Source organism: Caloenas nicobarica, chromosome 23, assembly GCF_036013445.1.
Source record: "Caloenas nicobarica isolate bCalNic1 chromosome 23, bCalNic1.hap1, whole genome shotgun sequence".
NCBI classification, from domain to species: Eukaryota; Metazoa; Chordata; class Aves; order Columbiformes; family Columbidae; genus Caloenas; species Caloenas nicobarica.
The window spans coordinates 4,339,658-4,366,371 of record NC_088267.1 but is presented as its reverse complement, the minus strand read 5'-3'; the positions used below and the strand labels follow the sequence as shown (position 1 = coordinate 4,366,371).

Here is a 26,714-nt window from a genome sequence, read left to right as displayed (position 1 = left end):
TTGAAGCATGGGGGGGATTTTCTGCAGCCCCGGCCGGTGCGGAAGGGTGCGTGTGCACCGTGTCTGCATGGTTGGTGCCAGGGGCTCACGGCAGCGCAGCGTGCGAGAAACCCTTTGCTTTTCTAGGTCATGTCACCACTGCCTGTGCTGGATGGTGCCTGCCAGCCGGGGCTGCCAGTGACGTGGGGAGGTGGCCCTGGGGTGGCCGGGCTGGGTTGTGGCAGAGAATCTGGTGGTGGTTTGTGACGGGGTGCTGCCGGTGGCTGGGGTGCATGTGGAGCCCATGGCACCGGGCTGACACTTGGCTGTGCTGCTGGGAGAGCTCCCAGCAGGGCGGTTATTTTGTACTAATCTCTCCCCGCTTGGTTTCTGAGCCGAGGAGGGTTTGTGGGAAGGGAGATGGCTTCTGGAGCTTGCACCAGGAGCCTGTGGGGAGGAGCGGGGCGGTGTGGCTGTCGTCACTGTCACCATCGCATCGCCTGGCTGCCCTCTGGTCACCCTCACCGGCGAGGCTCGGTGCCCCATTTCCCAGCAGGGTTCGTTACCAGCGGCACGGACGGCAGCAGATGCTGGAGTTGGCTGTGGGGCAGTGCCAGCCCCTCTGTGCTGGAGCCTGGCAGCAGCTCCTCCTCAAGGCCTGCCCGGCTGCTCGTCAAGCCTTGTCGCCAGACCCTGCTTTGATCCAAGGAGTTTGCAAGAAGCTGGGATCCTACAAATTTGCTCTGTGCTGGAGACAAAATGGATACAGAGCTGGCATCATGGGTGGCTTGCTCTGTGACCGGCATCTGCACAGCAGAGGTGCTCCAGCGCCCGGGACACGGTGCCATCTCTTCCCGGCTGCCTCCGGCTCTTCTCAACACCTCTAAGGATCTCTGGCAGCCCGGCTTTTCTCCCCAGTGTGACACCGCCGCCGTGCCGGGGGTACCGGCCTCTGCCCGGAGAGCTGCAGCCAGCTCTGTCCTTCCCAGGGGCTCGTGAGCACCAGCCGCCTGCCCAGAGAAGCAGGAATTGATGCTTTTTCCTTCACCCAGGCTATTCCCATCATTGCCAAGGTCCTGTGCTGCAAGAAGGGCTGCCCGTGCCACCCTGCCCAGAGGAAGATGATGCTCAGATGGACCACGGAACGAGCCGCCAGCCCTGGTCCAGCACCCACGCAGCCCATGGGGCTGGACTGCTGTGACGCCTCGATGCTTTTCCACGGGAATTTGGAGCGGGGCCCTGCAAACTCATCTCCGACCATGGTGCTGTCCTCTGATGGGGACAGGGCTGGCTCTGGGCCACCCAGCTCGGTTGCCAAACATCAGAGGCTCCGTAGCTCCTCGGTGCTCGCGAGGGCCATTGTGTCCCCTCCCGCTTTCGTTCCGTCTGTTCATTCTTGATGTCCTCCAAGAGTGGGATGGAGCCAGGTCCCTTCTTCTCCTTGAGGCACCTTGGAAGTTCCCGTTGGATCTGGGTCCGGCTGAAACGATGAGTTACAAAACAAAAAATCCCCCTCCAGCATGAACACACCTCCAGGCTTCCACCTCCCTGCTGCCACCCCTGCAATTTGGACCCCCCGTTTGGAGCCCTCCTGGGGCTCTCAGCCCCCCCCGTCCCTTTGTTGTGCGGTGCCAGGGCAGGAGGGAGCTGATGGAGAAGAGGGAGCCGCATCCCAGTGACGTGGAAACGACTCGGAAGAGGCCGTGGGAGAGCGGCAGGAGCAGCCACGGCTGCTGCAGCCCCTGCGGGTGCCCTGCTGCCGGGGGGGGCTCGCCCCCAGGGACCCCCGCGGCCGTGGAGCGGGGAGGCAGCACACGCCGTTCCCTGGCGGAGCGTAATCCCTAATCCCGGTGGAGATTTCACTGCGCTGTCTCTCGGCCGTGCTTTTGGAGTGGAGTTTTACCAACAGCAGTTAAGTAAAATAAATAAAAAGGCCTGTGCTTGCCAGTGCGAGCGCGGCTGAGCCACTGATTGGCAAAGCGGCACCATTAATTACCGCTCGGCGCTGCTGCCAGCCTGCCAGCTTCGGGAAAGGTGGTGGCAGCGCGCCGGGGACGCCAGAGGGAGAGGGGGAGACATGGGAGCGTTGAGGGGGGAGAACGTGGTCCTGGGAGCCGGGGGGGTTGTGCCGCGGTGGGTGGAAGCGGCACTGATACCCGTCTTCCCAGTGAGTGCCCATGCGTGCACAGGAACCCACGCGTGTGCACACGCAGGTGCGCACACATGCCTTTGCAGGAAGCCGTGTTTTCGGGGGGCTGTGATCTCAGCGGTGATGCTCACAGCGTTAATTAGCTGGCAGGGAGGCTGTGTGGGTGCCGGGCTCGGTGCTGGGGGTCCCTGGCACGGGGAGGATGAGCGCAGGGCGGCGAGGGCTGAGCATGGAGGTGGCGGAGGCGGCTTTGAAGTTCCCGGATGCCTTTGAAGCGCCAGTGAAGATCCTGGAAATTGGAGGGTTCTGGACTCTCCCGGCAGGAAGAGCTCGTTACGGCGCTTTGTTCGCCGGCATCACCGCTGGGCAGGCAGGGATGTGGTCCCGTGGGTTGGGAGCTGTGCCATGGCCGTGCCGTGCTGTGCCACCACCAGCCCGCTCCTCCCCAGATGCCGTTGCGGGGAATGAGGCTGTTCCTGCCGTGGTTCAGCACCCAGGACTGCCCGGCTCTTCCTTACCCTGTGCCCTTGTCCCGAGCTATCCTTGCCTTAGGAATTCTCATGCATCGTATATTTTCTACAGCCTATTAAAAGAACAGTGTCGGGTTAAAAACCGTGTCTCTTAAAACCCAAATCTCCTTTACTTTGCTATTAATCGTTTCTCAGATTATTAATGCCAGCGGGGCTTAGTGTTGCCCGTTTATCACTTTTGGGGCTGGTTTGTTGTTTCTGGCTTTGCCTGGCTGGAGAGGGGCAGCCGCAGCAGAGCAAAAGCGCGATGGTCAGGAACCGGCCCCCGCCGTGCCGGGAGGATGGAGCTGGACCAGATCCACGCCGAAATCCCCATTCACGCGAAGCATCTTCAGGGAAACAACCTGTTTGTGCGGCGTGAGCGGGGCTGGCATGGAGCGGTCCCTCCTCCTGCCGTGCTGTGGTTGCTGGCAAGGGAATGCCGAGCCCCGGTCGTGTCCTGCCGGTTACCAGCACCCGGCGGGATGCGATGGCAGCGACGGAGACGGGCTGCGGATGGGGAGCCTGGGATGTCGCTTCCGCTCAGTCGCTTCCGAGCTCTGTGATGGCTCTTTAAAAGCTTTAATTAAAAACCCACCCCCTTCCCCGCGCCCGGGCGGGGAACAAAGGCGCATGGAAGGGGCTGGAGGGTGGCTGAGGTGGGCGAGCGTGCCAGCCTGTGCCAGCCGTGCATTGGGTGCCGTCCCCAGGGAGCAGCGCCCGCTCCAGCGAGGTGGTTGGGTACGATGGGTCCCTGGGGGCAGCCAGCATCCCCCCATCAGCAGGCGGTGCCGGGATGCAGCTGCCGGGTGGTTTCTCCCGCATGGACCATTTTGGAGGGGCGACGGGCAGCGGGGCTGCGCCCGGGCACCCCGGCGAGGCTGGGCTCACCGGAGCACACCGACGGCGACGCTGCAGGGTGCCACGTCCTTGCCGCGGTGCCAGGTAGGGGGTGACGGTGGCCCCTCCTTGAGCCGGGTGACTCGGTGCCCCAGATGTTAAATATCTTCTCAGGCCCAGCGTGCAGCTCAGTGAAATATTTTCACTGCAGCAGCAACAGCAAACGCTGCGGGGAGCGGGGCTGGTGCTGAACGAGCTGTTTCAGATTTGATCTGCTCTTAACGAGCCCTGGCCTTCGGGAGCAGCCGTGGCGCGGTGCTGGGCTCTCGGACAGCTGCAGCCGCAGCCCCAGCAGGTTTTCGGAGTGGAGGGAAGCTCCCCGTGGTCTGGAGCACCTGGCTCTTGCATGGCACTGTGTTATAAACATGTGGAGCCTGGGGAAGCGTTGGCAGTAGCTGTGCCCGTCCCCACTGAGCCTTCCAGTGGCTGGTTTGCCCCGGCGGCAGCGGCGCGGGCAGGCTGGGCACCGGCAGGAGCCGGGCAGGAGGGATGATGAGCGGCTGGCGGTGCCCGAGCATCGCTCCTCGCTGCTCCCGGGCGAGGGAAGCAAGCACCATCTTGTGTCCCTGCCAGGCTGCGGGAGCCCCGGGAGCTCGCTGCAGAGCGGCAGCATGTCCCTGCCTGACCTCCTCTTCCTCCTCCTCCTCCTCCTCCTCCTCCTCCCATCCCCAGCTCTCCCGGAGCAGTGGAGGGATGTGATTCTTTGCTGGGTGCTTGAGCAGCACCAGTGGGGGACGCCCGCTCCGGCTGCCCCTCGGCTCCGTGGGTGGGGGGGTCTCCTGCCGAATTCCCTGGGATGTCCTGAGGGTGGAAGTGGCCACAGGCAAGCGGGGTTTTCTTTTGCCCCACATCTCCCTGCTTACATTGGGGTGTCCTCCCTGGATCCAGCCCCAAGCTGGCTGCTCCAGCCCCGTTCTCCCCACGCTGCCGGGGCGGCAGGAGCCAGCGCCAGCCTGTTGCATGAGAGCTGGGTTATTTTTAGCTCCCTAATGTGCCCGTCGTGGCTTCAGCGCAGGCTTGGCCGAGGCTCAGGCTCCCTCCTCAATGAGCAGGGGGATGCCCCGGTACCGCTGCCTGATTTGGGAGCTGGAGATGTTTTTTCGGGGATGGAGAGGAGCATCCTGGTGTTGCACTGAGCATTCGGCATCCCCGTGCGTGACTGGAATGGAGGGGAGCAGGGACCTTGGTGATTTTTGGAAATCAGTCTCTGGAGTGGCATCCGTCCCCTGCGGCCACCTCTGAGCGTCCCCCGCCGTCCCCGGGGCTGCCCCGGGCGCAGGCTCCCCGGCAGAGCGGTGCCGCCATGCGCGCGGTGGCCTTTGCCACTGTACAGCCGTGCTCCGGTCCCGCTTAATAAGGCCACCGCGTGCATTATTTTATTAATGAGTTATTAAAAAGCTATCCACGGCGATGCTGCTGCGTACCCGGCGTGACGTCCAAGAAATATGTACTTTAACACTTGCTCGCCCTGTGCCGGGCTCTTGTGGCAGGTCGGGGGGGACACCGCACTGTTGGGCTGCCCGTGCACCCCCAGCACATCGCCCCGGGCTCCTCTGCTGAGCTGCCAGCCTGTCCCCACGGTGCTCGGGGGCACCAGCAATAGCTACAAGGATTTTTATAGCCCCGTCTGGGCAGAAGCTGTTCGGTGGCTCCTTGCCCGGGCTGTGCTTGGCTGGCTCCAAGGGCAGGGGGGTCTCTGCATTGGGGTCCACTGGCTGCGGGGGGAGCCAGGTCTCTGCTCTGGGGGTTTTGGGGTGAATCCCTGGTCCGTGCTGCGTGGTCCCAGGGCTGGGAGCTGCCTTGGCACAGCCTGGGGGACAGCGCAGGGGTCACCGCTGGCTGTCCCCTGCCTGCAAGGTGGCGGCTGTGGCCATGGACCAGCTGGGATGCTGCTCCCACAGCGGCCGGGACTCTGTGCAGGTCCCTGGCCCCCTCACCTCATGCCAGCTCTGTGCCTCCCAGTAAGTGTCTGTCTGTCTCTCCGTCTGTCTCTCTCCCAGGGCAAATGCCATAGGATGACCGCTGCTGGTCCCCTCTTACTGGCTGTGATATCGTCTGTCCTGTGGCTCACGTGGGGCTTCGACCCGGCTCCCAGCGCCTGCTCCGCTCTGGCCTCCGGCGTTCTCTACGGCTCCTTCTCCCTCAAGGACCTTTTCCCCACCATCTCCTCCGGCTGCTCCTGGACCCTGGAGAACCCCGACCCCACCAAATACTCGCTCTACCTCCGCTTCAACCGGGAGGAGCAGGTCTGCACCCACTTCTCGCCCATGGTGCTGCCGCTCGACCATTACCTGGCCAACTACACCTGCGACCCCCGCGGCGAGGCCACCAGCCCCCCGCCTGCCCACCAGCGCCCGGAGGAGGAGGAGGAGGAAGCCGAGCTGGAGCTGTGCGAAGGCGCGGGGCCCTTCACCTTCCTCCATTTCGACAAGAACTTTGTGCAGCTGTGCCTGGCGGCCGAGCCCGAGGCGGCCCCCCGCCTCCTGGCCCCGCAAGCCCTGGAATTCCGTTTCGTGGAGGTGCTGCTCATCAACAACAACAACTCCAGCCAGTTCACCTGCAGCGTGCTCTGCCGCTGGCTGGAGGAGTGTCTGCAGGCGCCCGGCGCCCGCCGCTGCGGCTTCACCCACGCCGGCTGCAGCTGCCAGGCGGGGACCCCCCCGGCACCGCGGCGCAACGGCACCCGGCACAGCGCCCGCACGCCCGCCCCGCCGCCCGCCGCCAGCGACTGCTGCCCCCCGGACCTGCATTCTGCGAATGCCAACGATATCGACCTGCCCGAGGTCCCGCACGGTGAGTGGGGTGCAGGGGGAGCCCTGGGGATGAGCCTCCTGCTCCGTGCGTGTTTCCCGGAGCGTGGAGCAGGGAGGGTGTGCAATGGGTGAATCCTGCCCGTGCACGCTCCCTGGGGAAGGAGGGTGCAAACTGGGTGCTGCACACGGAGCAGGGAGGTTGTGCAATGGATAAATCCTGCTTGTGCACACTCCCCAGGGCTGGAGGGTGCAAATCAGGCACTGCACAGAGCAGGGAAGCCATGCAATGGATAAACCCTACCCATGCATGCTTCATGGAACAGGAGAGTGCAAACTGGGCACTGTGCATAGAGCAAGGAAGTCATGCAAAGGGCAAACCTGCCTGTGCACACTCCCTTGGGCAGGAGGGTGCAAACTGGGTGCTGTGCACGGAGCAGAGAAGTCATGCAATAGAGAAATCCTACCTGTACAAACGCCCTGGGATAGGAGGGTGCAAATTGCGTGCTGTGCACAGAGCAAGGAAGCCATACATTGGGTAAATCCTGCCTGTACGTGCTTCCTGCAAGAGAAGCATCCAAACTGGGTGCTGTGCCCAGCGCAGGGACGCCATGCAAAGCGCAGATCCTGAGCATGCTCGCAGCTCCAGGTGCACCTCGCCTGAGCAATGGCCAAGCTCAGCTGAGCCGCAGCTCTCTCTGCCCTGGCCTGTTAGCACGGCTCCCCACCAGCCCCAGCTGTTTGCCACGGCTGCTCTGGCACAGCCTGCACGGCCCCGGGGCTGCTGCTCGCCCCACTGCGAGCCCAGAGCGAAAGCCCTGTCACTCTGCATTGGTGGAGACGTGGAAAACAATTTGCAGGTAAAATGACCCTTTCCCATGGCAAATTACCCTTGACTGCTGTGGCTCGGGCGCTTGTTATTCCAGGGAGGATGTCACGGCACGGTGGCACGGCGCGGCCGGGCTATTAACCAGGCAGAATGAAGCCATTTGCTCGTTACAGAATTGCAGGAACCTCAAGTGAAGATAAAGCAGCCATGTTCACCCATACCTCAGGCACGAGGGTCAGGCTGCCCAAGTGTTCCTGTCACCTGCAGGGCATCTCTGCTGAGCCCAGCGAGGGGATGCGGGGGTTTTGGGTGCACATCTGGCCAGATGTTCACCCTGCACCAGGCCTGGGAGATGCGTGGGGAGGAGCAATCCCCAACTTAGCTGTTTAGGGTCTTTATCCAGCAGATTAGGTGGTGGTGATGGGCTGTGGGTATATATATAATTTCATTGGGCTTTAGCATTTATTTCTGGAGCTAAATGTCATTACAGGCAGATCCCCCGACTAAATCCCTGGTCCGTTACAGCTGCAGGGTTATAAATCGCCTCATCCCAAGGGGAGCTGCTTGAGCTGATTTTACTTTATTTCTTCTTTTTTTCCTTTTAAATGCAACTCCTCGTGGGCGATTAAGAGCTCAGTGCCTGGTTCAGGTGCCATCCCTGAGCTCGACCTGGCTGGTTCTCTGCTCGGGGCACCCAGGGATGATGGAGGGTGGTGGAGGGCTGGAGGATGCCCCATGCCTTTGGTTCCCTGGGCTTTGGTGGGGGTTGGTGATGCCCATGGCTGGTTTGGTGGGGGTTAGTGATGCTGAGCATGGCTCAAAAAGGGGATGCTGGAGAGGGGAATCCCCGCAGACCTGGCAAGTTTGGGCACGGAGCCGCCTGCAGAGCGGCTGCACGAACTCCCGCTCCTTCCCCAAATTACATTTGACATTCAATTAAAACCTGGAGGCACCCGGAGGTACAATGTTATTGTGTTATTGCGGCACCGCTGCCTCGGCCGCCCCGTGTGCCGCTCGCTGCCAGCCCCTGCGCCACGTCCCCCCCGGGGCTCCCCAGCATCACCGGGCTGCACCACAGGCCGGAGCACAGAGCACCCTTGATGGCAGCGAGGGGGGGGTCCCGGGCACCCACCTGGCCTCCCCCCCGGGTGAGAATGGCCGCCTTTCAGGGTGACAGTGACAGGCAGGGCTGGGGGGCTGAATGGCGCCTGTGAGCCCAGCCTTGGCGGGCGCCCAGCGCTGATCTCACCGGCTCCGCTCCGCCGAACGCCGCAGCCGCGCAGCGACGCGGGGGCTGGCACCCGCCCAGCCGCTCCCCGGGATCCCCACTGCCAGCCGCCGTGTCCCTGGGGTCTCCGTGCTGTCCCCTCCGTGGCACAGCTCTCCCCTGGGGCCGGGGGGGACGTGGTTGGAGCTGGGGGGGTGCAGCTCCAGTGAAATGTGGTGCTGAGTCCACGCAGGTGGAAAGCGTGGGTGGGTGTGGGGATGGGGTTGAAAATTTGTGGGGTGACATTGGGCACATTGCAGCTATGCAATAGTGGGGTGGATCTTTGTGGGGCACAGGACCCACAGTGCCACGGCCGAGCAGTTCCAGCTCTAGGCTGCCCCGAACACATCACTCTTCAGAAACCAGCCCCTGGGGAGTCGATGCCATGACTGCTGGCTTGTGGGGACACGACCGGCCTTGGGGGACATCCTGGGCTCCCCAAAAGAGCCCCCCTGCCCTTGCAGCCCAGCAGACATGACACAGTGTGGGGAGGTGGGGGACCCCCGGGGCAGGACTGGGCGCAGGTGCCGGGGATGGAGAATCCATGGGATGGAGGATGCAGGGGATGGAGGATGCGGGGGATGGAGGATGCCGGGGATGGAGAATCCATGGGATGGAGGATGCAGGGGATGGAGGATGCAGGGGATGGAGAATCCATGGGATGGAGGATGCGGGGGATGGAGGATGCCGGGGATGGAGAATCCATGGGATGGAGGACGCAGGGGATGGAGGATGCAGGGGATGGAGAATCCATGGGATGGAGGATGCGGGGGATGGAGGATGCCGGGGATGGAGAATCCATGGGATGGAGGATGCAGGGGATGGAGGATGCGGGGGATGGAGGATGCTGGGGATGGAGGATCCATGGGATGGCCGCAGCCGCCCTGTGCTGACAGCCGGGGATTTAGTGCTCTCAGAAGGAAATTGAATTTGGTGTCTCTGTCGAACACCGCCAGGGAGAGGGCCCTCGTATATCCTCAGGATTTATGGTTTTCCGCGGGCACTTGCCGTGAAGGGTGTAATTCTGCCATGCTGCTCATGCAGGCGGGCAGCCCCGTGGGGAGCTTGGCCCTGTGGCTGGACAGACCCCCCAGGGCAGCCCCTGGTCCCCCTGGGTCCCCCTGCACCCCCCATGCCACGGAGTGGGATGTGTTGGGACAGGAGCCAAGGGTGGCCGGAGGTGACAGTGAGGAGCCCGAGCAGGGGACAGGGCCAGGCAGGGGTTACACTGGATTGAAGGGAAAAGTCAGTCAATTTGGGTCTGGTTTAGGGCACTAAGAGCCCTGTCTGGGGTTCGTACATCACCTGCAGGTGTTGCTGATGTACTGTCCATGGGAACTCAGCAGCATCCTGCACCCAGGTTTGGGGACAAGGGACCCTGCTGCAGGATGTGGGGTGGCCTGGGGGGCGCGGGGGAGGCCGGGGAAGGCGTCACCCCCTGCGCCTGCAGCCGCGCGTCCCGCCGAGCCCTCCACATGCCAGTTAATTTCACGCCAAGTGCTCTTGATGGATCTCTTGTTATTTTTGGTGAGCCGAGCTATAAATTTGTGCCACCTCACTGCAGCAAGCTGTTAAGTGGGGACGCAGAGCACCTCTGCCCAGCACTGCGGGGACACGGGCACCCCGACCGCCCTGGGGACATGGCATCCCCAGCTGTGCTCCAGCTGCAGCCCCTGCGATGGGGGGCGATGTGTTTTGGGGGAGCTGCGACACATTTTGAGGGGCTATGAGTGTGCTCAACCATCTCTAGCCCTCAAGGATGCCACGTGGTGCTCAATGTGGAGCTGGGTGCCAGGGTCCCCCCTGCAATGTCCCTTGACCCACCGTGGCCCGTCGCCATCCCCGTCCCCTGCCCGCTCTCACCACAGCCCTTCTTTCTTCCAGGCAATGAGATTGAGGAGAACCTGAAGGTGAAAACCCAGTGGCCACGGTCGGCAGACGAGCCAGGTGTCTACATGGCCCAGACAGGTACTGGCACTGCCCCAGTGTGGGGACAGGCACAGGACACTGGTGACATGGGGCTTGGGCTGATGGAGATGGAGCGACTCCCTTTGCTTCCTGCCCACGAAGCAACTTAATTTGCTCCATTCGTATATTCTTTTCCTTTACACCTTCCTCCGAGAGTTGTAAAGCGAAAAAAAAAATCCATTAACTGTTTAGTTCAAATGTATTTATTTGGCAAATCCATCTGGCTAACTTGAGTGCGCTGCTCCCCCCTCCCCAACCCCCCTTGATTTATGGTCGGAGGGCTCGGAGGCGAGCGGGAGATGGATGGGCTCCGTGTGCCTGGCATGCTGATCTGCTCCGTGCTGGGATGCTCACGGGGGTCCCATCCCCCTGGGAGCTGCTGGGGGAGCCTGGGGTGACCCCAGTGGTGGCCCTGGGGTCCGCATGTGACATGGGGCATTGTCACCTCCGCGGGAGCCCTGCTCCGCAGCCTGCGTCTTGCCTGTCTCCGGGACAAATCGTCCCCTTCGGAGCCCTCCTCCATATATTCCTTTTTAATTTAAACTGATGGCCTTTGCTTCTGGCCTGTCCAATAGCTTCAGCGACATCATCAAGCTTAATAAGAGCTGGGTTGTTGTAAATGTCAATGCCGTGCCTGGGTGGGGAGAGGGAACCGCTCTGGGCTGCCTGCGCTGCCTACGCTGCCCGCTGGATGCGGTTCCCTGTGCCGGGTGCGATCCTGTGCCCCAGCCCTTATTGGGATAGTTTTTGTGTGGTTTAAGGAAGGTGGTTAAATATCTCCTTCTCTGGGGATATTCAAAACCTGCCTGGGTGCGATCCTGTGTGATCTGCTCTGGGTGACTCTGCTTTATAGAATCACAGGATCATTTTGGTTGGAAAAGCCCCTCAAGATGATCGAGTCCAACCGTTCCCCCACCCCGGCACTGCCCCATGTCCTGAGAACCTCATCTCCGTCCGTCCAACCCCTCCAGGGACGGTGACTCCAGCACTGCCCTGGGCAGCCTGTTCCAATGCCCCACAGCCCTTTGGGGAAGAAATTGTTCCCCAGATCCAACCTCAACCTCCCCTGGTGCAACTTGAGGCCGTTTCCTCTGGTCCTGGCGCTTGTTCCTGGGGAGCAGAGCCCGACCCCCCCTGGCTCCAAGCTCCTTTCAGGCAGGTCAGAGATCAGAAGGTCTCCCCTCAGCTCCTGTTCTCCAGCTGAACCCCCAGCTCCCTCAGCCGCTCCCATCACACTTGTGCTCCAGCCCCTTCCCCAGCTCCATTGCCCTTTAACAGAGAGTTGGACTGAATGACCCCAAAGGTCCCTTCCAACCCCAGCCATGCTGTGATCCGGTGACCTTCCCCGTCCCCCCCAGGGCAGTCACTGTCCCTCAGGCTCCGTGTCACCCGCAGGGGACCCGGCAGCAGAGGAGTGGTCCCAGTGGAGCGTGTGCTCGCTGACGTGCGGGCAGGGCTCCCAGGTGCGGACGCGCTCCTGCGTCTCCTCGCCCTACGGGACGCTGTGCAGCGGGCTGCTCCGCGAGACGCGCACCTGCAACAACACGGCCACCTGCCCAGGTACGGGGGGCACGGGGACACTGGGGGGGTTGCTGCCAGCTGGGGGGTGCCCAGCACTGATGGGGCTCTGGGTCGGTGCCCAAAGGGCTGGGTGGATGGGTGGCTGTGACATGTCTTTGTGGGGGCTCTTGCAGGTGGGGGGTGCTGTACAAAGGTGGGGCTCTGTGCGGCGATGCTGGCATGGAAGCATCGTGTGCTGGGCTGCTCTGAGCGCCGCTAGCATCCGTTCCCCCGTTGTCTCACCTTCCCAGTTGTACCAGCTCCTGGGAAATCACATGGGATGCAGCAAGCTGGGGGTGTGTCTGGAATGGGTGCCCCAGTGCCCCATGTCACCAGTGCTGCTGCTGGGGGTTTTGCCTTGGAAGCAGCTGGGCTGGTGACTCCTCTCCATGCCCCCTCGGGGCTTCCCCCGGGTGTCCCCGAGGCTTTGTGCTGGGGGAATGTGGGGCTGGCACCTGCGCCGGGGGACGTGGGGTTGGGCGGCTGTCGGGACGGTGTGATGGTGGGTTCCCCCTCGCACGGGGCAGGAGGGGGCTGAGCTGCTCAGGGCTTTGAGGCAGGTTGTGGGCAGGAGCAGACAGGCAGGATGCCGGGGGTCTCACTGGGCCCGTTTGTCTGTGGTGTGTCCGTCTGTCTCGTGTGGGACACTGGGAATCGGAGGGGCCTCGGGATGCTGCAGTGGCAGCCGGGTCTGGGATGTTTCCAGGGCTTTGCACCCCCAAAACACACAGGTGTCTGCTTCCATCCGTACCGGGAGCACAGCCCTGCAGGGAGGTGGCAGCTCGTGGAGGAGCATCCTTTGGGATGCTTGTGCACTGTATGGTCCCCGCTCCCTTCCTTGCGAAATGAACTCCGCGGATGCGATGTATATGTGAGGCGGCCATGCCCGGTGTGTCTGTGTGGGCTGGGGCGCGCTGGGCTGTGTGTTGGTGTGGGGGGACATGCGCCGCCGGTACCGGGACCCCAAAGTTGGCACTGGAGCAGAGCAGGGAGCGGCAGTGGCCCCGCTGCCTGCTCAGAGCCCTCGAGGTTTGGGCTTGGGCATGATGGTGAGACACAGAGCGGAGATGGGGACTGTCCCACACCTCTGTCCTGGGGCACGGGGGGTCTGCGATGGGCAGGACCCCTGGGTGCAGGGAGGAGGAGGAGGAGGCGAGGGCGCTGTGCTGTGTTGCAGTTCGTGGCGCCTGGGAGGAGTGGTCCCCATGGAGCCTGTGCTCGGTGACCTGCGGGCGAGGGGCCAGGACCAGGACGCGGCGCTGCGCGGCCCCGCGGCACGGAGGGAAAGCCTGCGAGGGCCCCGAGCTGCAGGCCAAGCCCTGCAGTATCGCGACCTGCCCGGGTCAGTACCCCCCGCTCCCCCTGCTCCTCCGTCACCCCCCGGGAAGGCCAGGAGATGTCATCAGGGCCATCGGTACTGTGAGGGACGGGTGGCACCGCCGTGGGGACCTGGGGCAGCCCGTGGGTGCTTGATATGGGTGCACCCTCCTGTCCCTGATGGAAAGCCAGCTCCGTCGGCAATGCTGGGGGGCTCGAGCCCCACCACGGGCAGAGCGACCAGCCTGGGGACTGCAGAGGAGCTGGCTCCTTCCTCGCCCATCTGCTGCCACGGACTGTCCCCGCGGCAGGCACAGCGCTGGCACTGGGGTGACACTGGGACATCACGGGGCACCAGGGAGGTGGCAAAGGGGGTGGGTCGCAAGGTCTGTCTGCGCGCAGGTGGCGGCGCCGTCTCTGTCCCTGCCCCCTGCCGTGGTGGCAGCCGTGGGGTGTCTGCAGCGATGGCCGGGCATGATGCCACATCGGGGCTGGCGTCTCTGTGTGTGTCGTGGCGAGGCCGGGAGCGGGAGGGAGCTGAGGGTGCGCAGGGAGCGGCAGCTCTGGCAGGGATGTGCCACCCACGGCATGTGGCTTTTCCCGTGGCTGCCCCGTGGAGCTGCTGCTGCAGCAATGGGAGCTCAGAGCAAATCCTTCCCCACCCGCCCTGGTCCCCACGGGTGGGCTCACAGGTCTGGCAGTGAGCAATGGAATCATTTTGGTTGGAAAAGCCCCTCCAGATCATCAAGTCCAACTGTTACCCACCCCTGGCACTACCCCATGTCCCTGAGAACCTCATGTCCGTCTGTCCAACCCCTCCAGGGATGGTGACTCCACCACTGCCCTGGGCAGCCTGTTCCAATGTCCAACAGCCCTTTGGGGAAGAAATTGTTCCCAAGATCCAATCTAAAACTCCTCTAAACCCCAGATCCGCTCCCCATCACACTTGTGCTCCAGCCCCTTCATCAGCTCTGTTCCCTTCTCTGAACTCGCTCCAGCACCTCAAGGTGTTTTTTGGTGTGGAGCGATGCTGGGGCTGTTGGGTTTGTTGTGTAGTGGTGCCAGGGGCTCGCGTGGCCCCATGAGCGTGGCCGCGTGTCAGGCTGGGCATTGCAGTGCCACGGGGCTGTAGGAGCAGCTGCTCGGGGTGTGCGCACCAGTCCTGCTGCCAGCCCCCCAGTCCGGGGCAGGATTCGGCGCTGGCTGTTGCTCTCGGTGCAGGAGGAGCCGCCACGTCTGTCGGTTGGACCCGTTGCACGGGGGGCCGGGGAAAGCCGGGGCTGCGCGGCCGAGGGGCCGCCGGCCGGGGGGGCTGACGCTGCTCCTCTCGCTTGTCCCCGCAGTGGAAGGGCAGTGGCTGGAGTGGGGCGCCTGGAGCCGCTGCTCCGTCACCTGCGCCAACGGCACGCAGCAGCGGACGCGCAAGTGCAGCGTCACGGCCCACGGCTGGGCCGAGTGCCGGGGGGCCCACGCCGACGCCCGGGAGTGCTCCAACCCCAGCTGTCCCAGTAAGGCCCCGCGCGCTGTGGGGGGAGCTGGGGGGAGGCCAGGGGTGCTGCTGGCACGGTGCACGGCCGTGCATCCACCTTGTGTCACCGCCGGTGACACCAGGATGCCGGCAGTCCCCTCCGCTGTGTGCGAGGAGCAGGAGGCAAAGGGTGATGCTGGGGATCAGCAGCAGCCCCCCCATACCGGTTGCTCCCTCCAGGCACATCCCAGCTGGAGGAGCCGGGGATTCACCTTGTGCCACGCTTTGGGGACCCGTCGGTGCCCAGTGGTGGCAGATCCTGGTGTGCTTTGGGTGCACAAGCACATGCGAGCTCTTGCAGGGCTGGGGGCGGCTCTGGAGATGGGGGGACACTGGGCGGGGGGGCAGTCAGGCCAAAGGATGGGACCCTGTCCTCATCCTGTCCTTCGACCCCATCCTTGTCTTGTCCTTCGACCCCCCGGCTTCAGTGGTGGGCGCGGAGGGAGGCGGTGGCTGCGCCGTGACGGGGCAGGGAGCAGCTCTGCCATGTGCCGAGGGTGCCCTTGGGCTGGACGGGGCTGCTGGGCTCGTCTGAATGAGATTTAAATCCTTGATCCATGGATTTCATACCCTGCGGGGCTTTTGATTCGTGGCAGGGCGGGGCGGGCAACCGCCGCTGGGGCCCATCAGCCCATCCTCGTCCCCCCGGGTGCCACTCGCCATGCTGATCCAAGTGTCCCACCGTGTCCCCATCCCTGCAGCTGACAGCAAATGGGGTCCCTGGAACCACTGGAGCCTCTGCTCCAAGACGTGTGACACTGGCTGGCAGCGCCGGTTCCGCATGTGCGAGGGCACGGGCGTGCAGGGCTACCCCTGCGAGGGCAGCGGCGAGGAGGTGAAGACCTGCAATGAGAAGAAGTGTCCAGGTAGGGGACACCCCCATCACCCCAGTGCCCATCACCCCGTGTCCCACCTGCGCCTGAACCCCCCCGTTGTCCCCCAGCCTACCATGAGATGTGCAAGGACGAGTATGTGATGCTGATGAGCTGGAAGAAAACAGCTGCCGGGGAGATCATCTACAACAAGTGTCCCCCCAACGCCACGGGTAAGCACCCCCGAAACCCCCACACCCTGGAGCAGGGTGGCAACGGGGTCCCGGGCAGTGCCACCTGTCCTTGGAGACATGGTTCCCATGCCGGTGACAAACCCGGTTCTCCCGCGCAGGGTCTGCCAGCCGCCGGTGCCTGCTGAGCCCCCACGGCGTTGCCTACTGGGGGGTGCCCAGCTTCGCCCGCTGCATCTCCCACGAGTACCGATACTTGCATCTCTCAGTAGGTGCACGCTCTGGCGCGGCCCCCCTGCCCTCCCCTCCCTGTCACTGGGGGTCTGCTCTGTCCCCAGTCTCTGCCAACCCCTCTCGGGCAGGGAAACCTGGCAGCTGCCTTGCTTTATTGCATGGGGAAACTGAGGCAGGGCTCCCTGGGCAGGGCTGGGAAAGGGGGGGCCCTGTTCTGGAGCAGGAGGGGGACTCCAGTGTGAGCAGTGTCCTTGGGAAATGGCTTTCAGGGTGAGAATGAACCCCCAGACCCCCATGTCCTGCTGCTGCCCTAATTAGTGCAATTAGCTCTGCAGTGTTCCCACTGCCCAGGCTCTGCACATGGCAAGGGAGCTGGGGACAAGGAGCATGGCTGGGGAGGGTGCTGGTGGCCAAGTGACACTGTTGTCCCCCCCATACAAGCTGCGGGAGCACCTGGCCAAGGGGCAGCGGGTGCTGGCAGGCGAGGGGATGTCGCAGGTGGTGCGGAGTCTGCTGGAGCTCATGGCCCGCAAGACCTACTACAGCGGGGACCTGCTCTTCTCCGTGGAGATCCTGCGCAATGTCACCGACACCTTCAAGAGGGCCACCTACACCCCGTCCTCCGAGGATGTGCAGGTAGCGGGGCAGGGGACGGCGAGGGACGCGCCCTGGGGGAGGTGGCAGCGGTCGGTCCCCAGACACCGGCCCCGCTGAGCCCCGTCCCCGCAGCGCTTCTTCCAGGTGGTGAGCTACATGGTGGACGCGGAGAACCGGGACAAGTGGGAGGACGCCCAGCAGGTGAGTGGCGCAGGGCACAAGGGGGTGGCTGGGGCAGGATGGGGACGTTGTCTCGGCGGCTGTGGAGCTGCTCCCTCGCCCGCAGGTCTCGCCCGGCTCTGTGCACTTGATGAAGGTGGTGGAGGACTTCATCCATCTGGTGGGGGATGCGCTGAAGGCTTTCCAGAGCTCCCTCATCGTCACCGACAACCTGGGTGAGCGGCGGGGCGGGCACGGGTCCACGGCAGGGCCGCGGAGCCGGGCGGTGACACCTGCTCTGCCCGGGCAGTGATCAGCATCCAGAGGGAGCCCGTCTCCGCCGTCTCCAGCGACATCAACTTCCCCATGAAGGGGCGGCGGGGCATGAAGGATTGGGCCCGCAGTTCCGAGGACAAGCTCTTCATCCCCCGGGAGGTGCTCAGCCTCACGTCTGCCGGTAAGAGTGAGCGTGTGCACGGGGATGTGCGCGGGTGTGTGCATGGATGTGTGCACGGGTGTGCAGGAGTGGGAATGAGCGTGTGGCTGGGGCTGTGCAGGGGGGTGCGGCGGTGTGGGAGTGCACAGGTGAGTGCACATCTGGTGCTATGCGCATGCGTGAGTGCACATCTGGGAGTGCATGTGTGTGTGCTCATCTGGTGTTGTTCGCACATGTAATCATGCTCATCTGGGAGTGTGCATGTGTGTGCACATGAGCATGCACATGTGAGTGCACATCTGGTGCTTTGCACATCTGTGTGTGTACATGTGCGCAAGTGTGCATGTGCAAGTGCACATCTAGTGCTGTGTACATGTGTGATTGCACATCTGGGATTGTGCACATGTGTGAGTGCATATGTGAGAGAGTGCATGTGTGAGCATGCACATGTGTAATTTCACATTTGGTCTTGTGCACATACATGACTGCACGTCTGGGAGTGTGCATGCATGTGCACACATGAGCATGCACATGTGAATGCACATGTGGTGCTGTGCAAACCTGGGAGTGTGCAGATGTACACGTGTGTGACCATGCATATCTGGGAATGTGCATGCGTGTGCACATCTGTAAGTATGTACATGCGTGAGTGCACGTGTGGTGCTGTGCTCATGCAGGCACATGTGTGCATGTAGTGCAGCACACATTTGCACACATCTGAACGTGCATGTCTGGGAGTGTGTGTATGAGCGTGTGTATGTGCGTGCACGTGTGTGAGCTTGTATGTCAGGGGCTGTGCATTCATTGAGTGCACATCTGGGAATGTGCACATCTGGGAAAGGACGTGTATAAGTGTGCACGTGCGTGAGTGTGCAAGCCAGCTCACGTGTCTGCATGTGTCCATGTGTCTGTGCCATGCGTGTGTTCCCTCCCACATGTTGGGAGCAGCTGTGTGTGCTCTCACATGTGCGTGTGCTCTCCGCAGAAACAGAGGAGTCATCCCACTTTGTCATCGGGGCTGTGCTGTACCGCACGCTGGGGCTGATCCTGCCCCCACCCAGGTGAGTGGGGCTGCCCCTGCTGTCCCCCTGGGCCGTGTCCCCATCCCTGTGACAGCCCGTGCCCCTCCGTGCAGGCCCCCCCTGGCTGTCACCTCCAAGGTGCTGATGGTGACGGTGCGCCCGCCGACCAAGCCCGCGGAGCCCCTGGTCCTGGTGGAGCTGTCCCACATCATCAATGTGAGTGTCCCCCTCCTGTCCCATCACCATGTCACTGTGTCACCTCTCGGTCCCATGCGGACCAGCCCCTTCACCCCCAGGCACTGAGAGCAGGGCAGGGGCCAGCAGGTCCCAGCCAGTGGCCACAAATACTGGGCTCTGTGCCCATGCTGGGGACGTGCCAGCGCTGGGGGAGCTGGACAGGTCCCCAGCATGTCCCCATGGGCCGGTCACCCCCCTGGGGCTGGCAGCGGGGCGGGGAGTGGAGCACTAACCCGTCCCTCTGTCCGCAGGGCACGTCCCACCCGCAGTGTGTCACCTGGGACTACTCGAGGACGTGAGTGGGGCGCAGGGCACAGAGGGACAGGGACACCCCTGGGGCAATGCTGGGCAATGGGGCTGTCCCAGCACCCCGTCGGTCCCTGGGGAGGTGACAGGGGGGGACGGGGAGCGGGGACAGTCCCTTCCCATGGCTCAGCCCCTCCGGCTGCCGGTGAATCGTGCTGCCGCGGGATCGATGTGACGCCGGGGACGGATGCCGCCAACCTGCCAGATGCGATTATTTAGCGCGGAGCCCAGTGCTCTGGCAGGAGCGCGGGAAAGTAGGGCACGACGGGGGGGACACTGCTGGGCCCCCCAGCCCGGTGCCCGTGGGTGCTCCGCGCCCCGGGGTCACTGGTTCCAGTCCAGCTCCCGTGTTGATGGGGAGGCGCGTGGCTGTGATGAGCGTGGCAGGTCTCAGCCTGGCCCGGGGGAGCCGTGTCCCCAGCTGTCCCACAGACCCAGTTCCCGGTGTCCCTGTTTTGCCGGGAGCGGTGGCCAGCGTCACCGTGGGGCACCTCCCTCCCTGCTACCTCTCGAGGGGGTCCCCATGGCAGGAGGGGTCCCCATGGCAGGGGGGAGGCATCACCCGCCTCTAGGGCAGCACATCTGTGCTGCATGAGCCATGGCTCATGCTGGGGGGACTGGGGGGGCCCCTGAACTGCTCCTGCCTGCTCCATCCCCCCCGCCCCTCCTCTCCCAAACCTGGCCCCCTCCCGCTGTGGTTCGCTCCCCCAAAACCTGAGTGGGATGATTAAAAATCAAACCTCCATGTTTCACTGCTCCCCAGGGGGATCAGCACCAGGCAGGGACGGCTTCACCCTCCTGTGACAGCCGGGGGATTAACCTGTCCCCTGGCAGTGTCCCCCCCGTCCGCCTGCCCCCAGGCAGGGGCCAGTGTAGGGTTAACTGGGGAGAGGCGCGAGGGGCTGCGTGTGCGTTTGATCATTTCCAATTGCTCTGTCCCATTAATCAGGGACGCTGGCTTGGGAAACTGGGACACGGAGAGCTGCCAAACCCTGGAGACCCTCCCCGCGCACACCAAATGCCAGTGCCGCCAGCTCGCCACCTTCGCTGTCCTCGCCCAGCTGCCCAGGGACCTGGTAGGGGACAGGGACAGGGACAAGGACGTGCCCGCAGGGCACATGGGCCATGGATGGGGGGTGAGCCCCAGGCTGCCGAGGTGGGGGTCCCGGGGGAGGATGAGGATGGGCAGAGGCTGTGCTGCCTGCAGGCACCTCGGCAGGGCTGGGAGGGCACTGGAGGGGTGAGGGGGTGTCTCCCATCACCCAAGGGAACCCCCTGCACCCGCTGGCACCCCAGGGGTGGGTTCGGGTGAGCAGGGTGCTGTGGGGGTCGATAGGGCTTGATGTGGGGCATTGCTGTGTGCAAGGAGGGGAGGGGGTGGCCCCAGGCATCCCCCCCATTGCTATTCCACCCGCGTCCCCCGTTGGCATGGAGATGGGCACGGGTCCCTGGGAAGGCGCCTTGGCTGAGCCACCGACCCCCTCCGGTGCCCGGGGGTCCCCAACCCGGGGGTGGAGGGGCCCGGCAGGGGGCTGGCAGGGAGCAGCCGTGGGGGGGCCGGGGCTCAACCGCTCCCCCCTGTTCCCCACCAGGCCATGGACCCCTCGGGCACCCTCTCGGTGCCGCTGATGATCGGCTGCGCCGTCTCCTGCATGGCCCTGCTGACCCTGCTGGTGATCTACGCTGCCTTCTGGAGGTGACACGGGGACCTGGGGGGCACCTGGCATGTGAGATCATATGGGGAGGGGGCAGCAAAGGCTCAGCATCAATGGGATTAAATGCAACGCGGCGGGAGGGGAATAAGCCTGCTGGGAGAGATGTCTGGACTGTCCCACACTGTCTGTGGCCAGCAGCGAGTGGGGGACATGGGGCAGGGACATGGGGCAGGGACATGGGGCAGGCTGGCGCCCTGGCCCCATGCAGCTCCTGCCCGCCCAGGTTCATCAAGTCGGAGCGCTCCATCATCCTGCTCAACTTCTGCGTCTCCATCCTGGCCTCCAACATCCTCATCCTTGTGGGCCAGTCCCAGATGCTCAGCAAGGTGGGTGCCACCACCCTGTCCCCCCTTGCAAGGTCCCCAGGCGAGGTCCAAGCCCTCTCTTCCCGGCCGGTCACCTCAGCCCTGCTGGCTCCCAGCAGCAGATTGGATTTGGATTAATTCGATCTCGGGATTAAATCCTTTGCGCCGGTGGCTTTGACACAAACCTCGCTTGGATGTGGGAGTTTAACCACCACGGTGCCAGGTCCATGGCCCTGGTGGTGCCGTGATGTGTCCCTCTGACGTGCCCGTGTCCCCGCAGGGCGTGTGCACCATGACGGCCGCCTTCCTCCACTTCTTCTTCCTCTCGTCCTTCTGCTGGGTGCTGACGGAGGCCTGGCAGTCCTACCTGGCGGTGATCGGCCGGATCCGGACACGCCTGGTCAGGAAGCGTTTCCTCTGCTTGGGATGGGGTAAGAGCCTGGGATGGGGTTGGGAGGGAGGCACCACGCACCCCTCCGGGGTTACCAGAAGGGGAAACTGAGGCACGATGGAGGAAAGCAGACCCAGGTGTCTTCGGCGTGGCACTGTCTGACCAGCCGGGCCACGGGGAGCTGCCACAAGGGCCCCATCCCTGTGCCCATCCATGGTGCTGGCGCAGGGGTGATGCTGGGAAGGGACAGCGATGTCACCCCCCTGCAGCTCTAGCCTTGTCTCGCGTCTCCAGGGTTGCCAGCGCTTGTGGTCGCCGTCTCCGTTGGCTTCACACGGACCAAAGGCTACGGGACAGCGAGCTAGTACGTGGGGACAGGGGGACACAGGGCTGGGTACGGGGACCGCTCCAGGCTGGCAGTGCCAGGAGCAGGGGATGGGGACAGGGGTGTCCCCTCTCCATCAGCCCCTGACACGCCGCGGTCCCTGCAGCTGCTGGCTCTCGCTGGAGGGGGGTTTGCTCTACGCCTTCGTGGGACCTGCTGCTGTCATCGTGCTGGTGAGCTGTCCCCAAAGCCTTGGACCCCAAAACCCACCCCGGTGTGTGGCAGCTCCCACCGGTCCCGGCTCGGGGGAGCTCTGTGCCCGGCCCTGACCGCGGCGCTCCTCTCGCCCAAGGTGAACATGCTGGTCGGCATCATCGTGTTCAACAAGCTCATGTCCCGTGACGGCATTTCAGATAAGTCCAAAAAGCAGCGAGCTGGGTAAGTGCCCTGCGCCCCGCGGGCTGTCCTTGAGCACCTGCCATGGCGGGGGCTCTGCCGGGAGCGGGCTGAGGCTGGGGCAAGCTTCATCTCACCGGTGGGCAGTGGGAGCCAAGCGAGGGGCAACCACAGCCCCTTGGTAGAGGCTGCTGGAAGGGCAGTAGCTGGGGGGGAGCCTGGGGAAGGGGGAGCTGCACGCTGCAGACCCCCCTAAGAGGGCTGAGCCCTGTCCCCCCATCCCACTGCCGCTTGGCCACCCCGCTCGTCATTAACAACTGCTGCCGCCCTCGACTAACCCGGCTCTCTCTCTCTTTCTCTCTCCCATCTCCCATTTGCTTTTTGCCCGTGTCCATCTGTCCATCCATCCATCCATCCATCCATCCATCCATCCATCCATCCCTCTGACCCCCCGCTCCATCCCCGCCATCCCGCTCTCCCACGGCCTCGCTCCCCCCGCGTGGCCCGGTCCTGGCCGCGGGGCGCCGGGGGGGTGGTGGGCATGTAGCTCCAAGCCCCCGCCCTGCGGCAACCTGCTGCTGAAATGCACCAAGTGCGGCGTGGTGTCCAGCGCGGCCATGACCTCCGCCACCGCCAGCAGTGCCATGTTAGTGCCCGCCACGCGCCCGCTGCGCCCCCGAGCACAGCCTGGCACCCCGGGGAGCAGGGGGTGGGCGCTGGGTGGCACCCCGGGGTGGGGGGCCGGGCTGCGGGTCGGGGGTCCCGCGGGCAGGGCGAAGGCTGTGTGCTCAGGGTGGCCCCGGGCGCGGGGTGCGCGTGTCCCAGCGCGGCCATCACTTCTGCATGGCATGGCTTCCCGCAGGTCACCTCATCGCCGGGGTGCGGGGGGGGCTCAGCTCCTCTTCCCTGGGGCATGGGGGGCTCTGCGCCGTGGGGCACAGGCCAGGCCTGGCCTCAGGGGTGTCCCCAAGGACCCTCTTCCCCGCACATGAGCCCCCACGGGTGCTGGCTGGGACGTATCCAGAGGGCTGTGACCACTGTCACCTTGGTCAGCCCAGGTCCCTGCTCCCAGGGGTTTAGTTACAATAGGAACAGCCCCCAAATTCACTGCAAAACAAGGAAAAAAATACCCCTTCTGCTCTTCTTGCGGCTGTGGGAGGGTGACGGTGGTCCCGTGTCCCCCCAGCACCCTCACTGCCTGTGCGGGGACAGGGACACGCGTGGCTGGGCTGGCTCTGCGGTGCCAATGGCTCAGCCTTGCGGGGGAAAAGGAGCCCACGGGCCCCTCACCCTAATGTGGGCAGCGCCCTGAGCACCCAGCCAGTGCTGACCTGGGGACACTGAGGAAGAGGGGACAGCAGGGGCCACGGGGCGCTGGGGCTCAGGTCTCCGTGCACGCGCCGTCAGCCCCGGCCATGCGTGCGGGTTGGGGGGCGATGCTCGAGGGCTGTGGCAGGTTGGGGGGCAATGCTTGGGGGGCCGTGCGGGGGCACAGCAGGCTCACCCCGGCCCCTCTCTCCCCGCCCCAGGGCATCGCTGTGGAGCTCCTGCGTGGTCCTGCCTCTGCTGGCGCTGACCTGGATGTCGGCCGTGCTCGCCATGACCGACCGGCGCTCCATCCTCTTCCAGGTCCTCTTCGCCGTCTTCAACTCCGTCCAGGGCTTCGTCATCATCACCGTGCACGGGTTCCTGCGCCGAGAGGTGGGGTGACCCCGGAGGGGTGCCGTGGGGGGGGACCCTGGCCGCGGGGCCGTGACCGGCTCTGTCCCCGCAGGTCCAGGACGTGGTGAAGTGTCAGATGGGGGGGTGCAGGAGCGAGGAGAATGAAAACTCGCCCGACTCCTGCAAGAACGGGCAGGTGCAGATCCTGGTGAGTGCGGCAGAGGGGGTGCTGGGAGTGGCTGCTCCCCCCATCTGGGACAGGGTCCCCCTTCCAAACCCCTCTGCTCCCCATGCTGGCCAAGATGCATTCATTTCCCTGTCTCTCTCCCTCTCTTTCTCTCCTCTCTCTCTCTCTCTTTCCCCTCTTTCTGTATTTTTATAGACAGATTTTGAAAAGGACGTTGACCTGGCGTGTCAGACAGGTGAGGTCTGGGGACAGGGATGTCACAGTGCCATACCTGGGAGGGACAGGCAGTGTGCGCTGGGTCTGTCCAGCCTCCCTGTCCTCCCACGGGACCCCCGGGACCAGCTCTGACCCCCCTCCCTGCCCACAGTGCTGTTCAAGGAGGTGAACACCTGCAACCCCGCCACCATCACTGGCACCTTGTCCCGCATCTCCCTGGACGGAGACGAAGACCCCAAACTCAACACCACCTCGGAGGGTGGCCTGGGCTTCTCCAGCCTGCCAGGGAACATCCCACCCCCCAGCATCCTGGTCCAGGTCCCCAAGATGACGCCCAACGTGGTGGCGGGTTTGAGCGAGCTGGGTGACCCACCAGTGCAGCACCTGGAGACGCCGGGTCCCGTCTACCTGTGCACAGAGAGCAGCCTGCGGCCCTTGGAGTACGGCTGGCTGCGGGGCCCCCCCGAGCCCCCCCGGGAGAGCGACTACATGGTGCTGCCTCGCCGGACCGGCAGCCTCAAGCCCTTTCCGCGGGAGGAGAGCGCCCACATTCCCAGCACTGAGGAGGGGGTGCCCGGCGGGACGGGGCGCCCAGCGGCTGAGGGGGACGCGTACCCCAGCTTCGTTGCGGTGGACCACGTCAATGTGAACTTGAACCAGCCCTACGGGACGGTGAAGGCTCCCTACGGTCTGCAGTTCAAGCAGCACCCCACGGTGCGGCAGATCCTGGCCTCGGAGCTGTCGGAGCGCAGCCGCACCATGCCCCGCACCGTCCCCGGCTCCGCCATGAAAGTGGGGTCCCTGGAGGTGAGCGGGGGGCCGTGCCCGGGGACACGCAAAGTGGAGGGAGATCATAGAATCACAGAATGGTTTGGGTTGGAGGGACCTTCCCAGCTCCCCCAGTGCCCCCCCTGCCACGAGCAGGGACATCTGCACCAGCTCAGGTTGCTCAGAGCCCCGTCCAGCCTGGCCTGGGATGTCTCCAGGGATGGTTCAGCCACCACCTCTCTGGCCAACCTGGGCCAGGCTCTCACCACCCTCAGGGCCAACGATTTCTTCCTCGTGTCTGACCTGAATCTCCTCTCCTTTAGTTTAAAACCATCACCCTTTGTCCCAGCTGTGTGGGAGGGGGTTGTGCAAATGTGCAAGAGCGTGCACAAGCATGTGTGCATGTGCAGGGTTGCATGAGCTGCCCCCGTGCTCGCTGCTCCCACCTTTCCTTGGGGCTACCTTCACCTCAGTCCCCAAGCTCGGCCAGGACCCCCATGTCCCCAGCCAGGCTCTGCCCCCCACAAGTTGCATGGCACAGGACTGGCATGAGCTTCCCTCCTACCCTGCTCTCCCCATGTCCCGGACCTGCAAAGACCTTTCCCTTTTCTTCTCCATCTCCTCTCCCTGCTCCGGGCCCTGCCAGAGGAAGAGGTTGCGATATTCTGATCTGGACTTCGAGGTAAGTCTGGCCATGGCAGCGGGTGTCACTGGTGCCCACCGTGGGGTTGAGTGCCATCTGGGGACCGAACCACCTTGTCCCCAGTTCCCTCTGGCTCTGCCAGCAGCCGAGCTGGGACGAGTTTTATAATAACCAGGCAATAACGAGCGTTGGCTCTTGATTAAAGCGGGAGTGTTGTGGTGGGCTCTGCCGCTTGCTGGGGTGTCACAAGGAGGCAGGGGGGCAGGGATGGGGAGGACAGGGATGTGGGGGTGTTTGGAGGGGCGCGGGGCCGTGCTGGATGCTGGTGACCACAGGCTCTGCCCTCGCCCCGCAGAAGGTGATGCACACGCGGAAGCGTCACTCCGAGCTCTACCACGAGCTCAACCAGAAGTTTCATACGTTGGACCGGTACCGAGCCCCGGCTGCTGGCTCCTCCAAGGTGAGGTCCTGGGGGTCCCATCCTGCCCCGATCTGCTGCCCCGCACCCCTCCGCCTCCCCTGGGACATCCCGGGGAGATGGAGCATCACCAGGAGGATGCAGGGGCTGAGCGCCGGGGCTTTTTCCACAGCGAGAAAAGCGGTGGAGCGTCTCGTCAGGCGGTGGGGAGAAGAGCACGGCCACTGTAAGTGCCTCAGCACCCCTGGGGACTGATCCATCCCATCCCGGGTGGGGCCGGAGGGTTCCAGACCTCTGTAGAGCTGGGTGGAGGTGGGTGGCTCTGCCTGAGGGGTGGCTGCTGGTGGGACGGAGCCATGTGTCACCACACACCATGGCCACTTGTCCCCTCTCCCCGCAGGACGTGGCCAGCCCCGAGGAGCAGCGGCCGCAGGCGCCGGCCGCGCCGCCCAAGCCGTGGAGCACGTTCAAGGCGATGACACTGGGGTCCCTGCCCAGCGCCCAGCGGGACCGGCTGGAGCTGCATCGCGCCGACTGGGAGGGCCCCTGCGCCGGGCTGGACGCGGCTGATGGCGACTTCCAGACGGAGGTGTGACCCCCCCGCCCGCCACCGCCATCGCCCCGGGCAGGACGAGCCACCACGCTGGGTTTGCTCCGTCCCCCTCGGTGGCCCAGGGGGGTCCCTGTCTGGCCGGAGCTGTCCCCACGGGAGGGACCGCGCTCCCCCCGGCCGCAGCCGCCTCCCGCCCGTCCTCGCGCGGTTCCTCCTCCCTGCCACCCTCCGGACACGGGTGCGGAGGGGACACGTGTAACCCCCCCACGCTCACCCACCGATCACGCCTGCACCCCCCGGGGCAGGACTGGCTGTCCAGGCTGTCGGATTTTCGTTCTTTTCTACCGGGATGTTTTCTTCACGCCGTGCACCGTGTGCACGCGAG

The 26,714-nt window shown here is 64.3% G+C and overlaps 1 protein-coding gene across 1 annotated transcript; it reads left to right on the top strand.

Annotated features, from left to right (window-relative positions):
- Positions 1-1,103: 1,103 nt before the first annotated feature.
- ADGRB2 (adhesion G protein-coupled receptor B2) lies at positions 1,104-26,714 on the top strand. The gene is given in 33 exon segments (XM_065650428.1): positions 1,104-1,259; positions 1,261-1,466; positions 5,537-6,330; positions 10,268-10,351; positions 11,747-11,911; positions 13,089-13,253; positions 14,572-14,736; positions 15,458-15,622; positions 15,700-15,801; positions 15,921-16,027; positions 16,435-16,629; positions 16,723-16,791; positions 16,877-16,985; positions 17,060-17,206; positions 18,171-18,246; positions 18,321-18,423; positions 18,696-18,739; positions 19,700-19,826; positions 20,343-20,446; positions 20,689-20,791; positions 21,051-21,201; positions 21,456-21,525; positions 21,653-21,719; positions 21,839-21,924; positions 22,430-22,528; positions 23,412-23,583; positions 23,657-23,752; positions 23,927-23,966; positions 24,099-24,754; positions 25,362-25,397; positions 25,714-25,818; positions 25,949-26,002; positions 26,177-26,714. Coding segments are annotated over 33 exon segments (5,013 nt in total). The 3' UTR covers positions 26,372-26,714.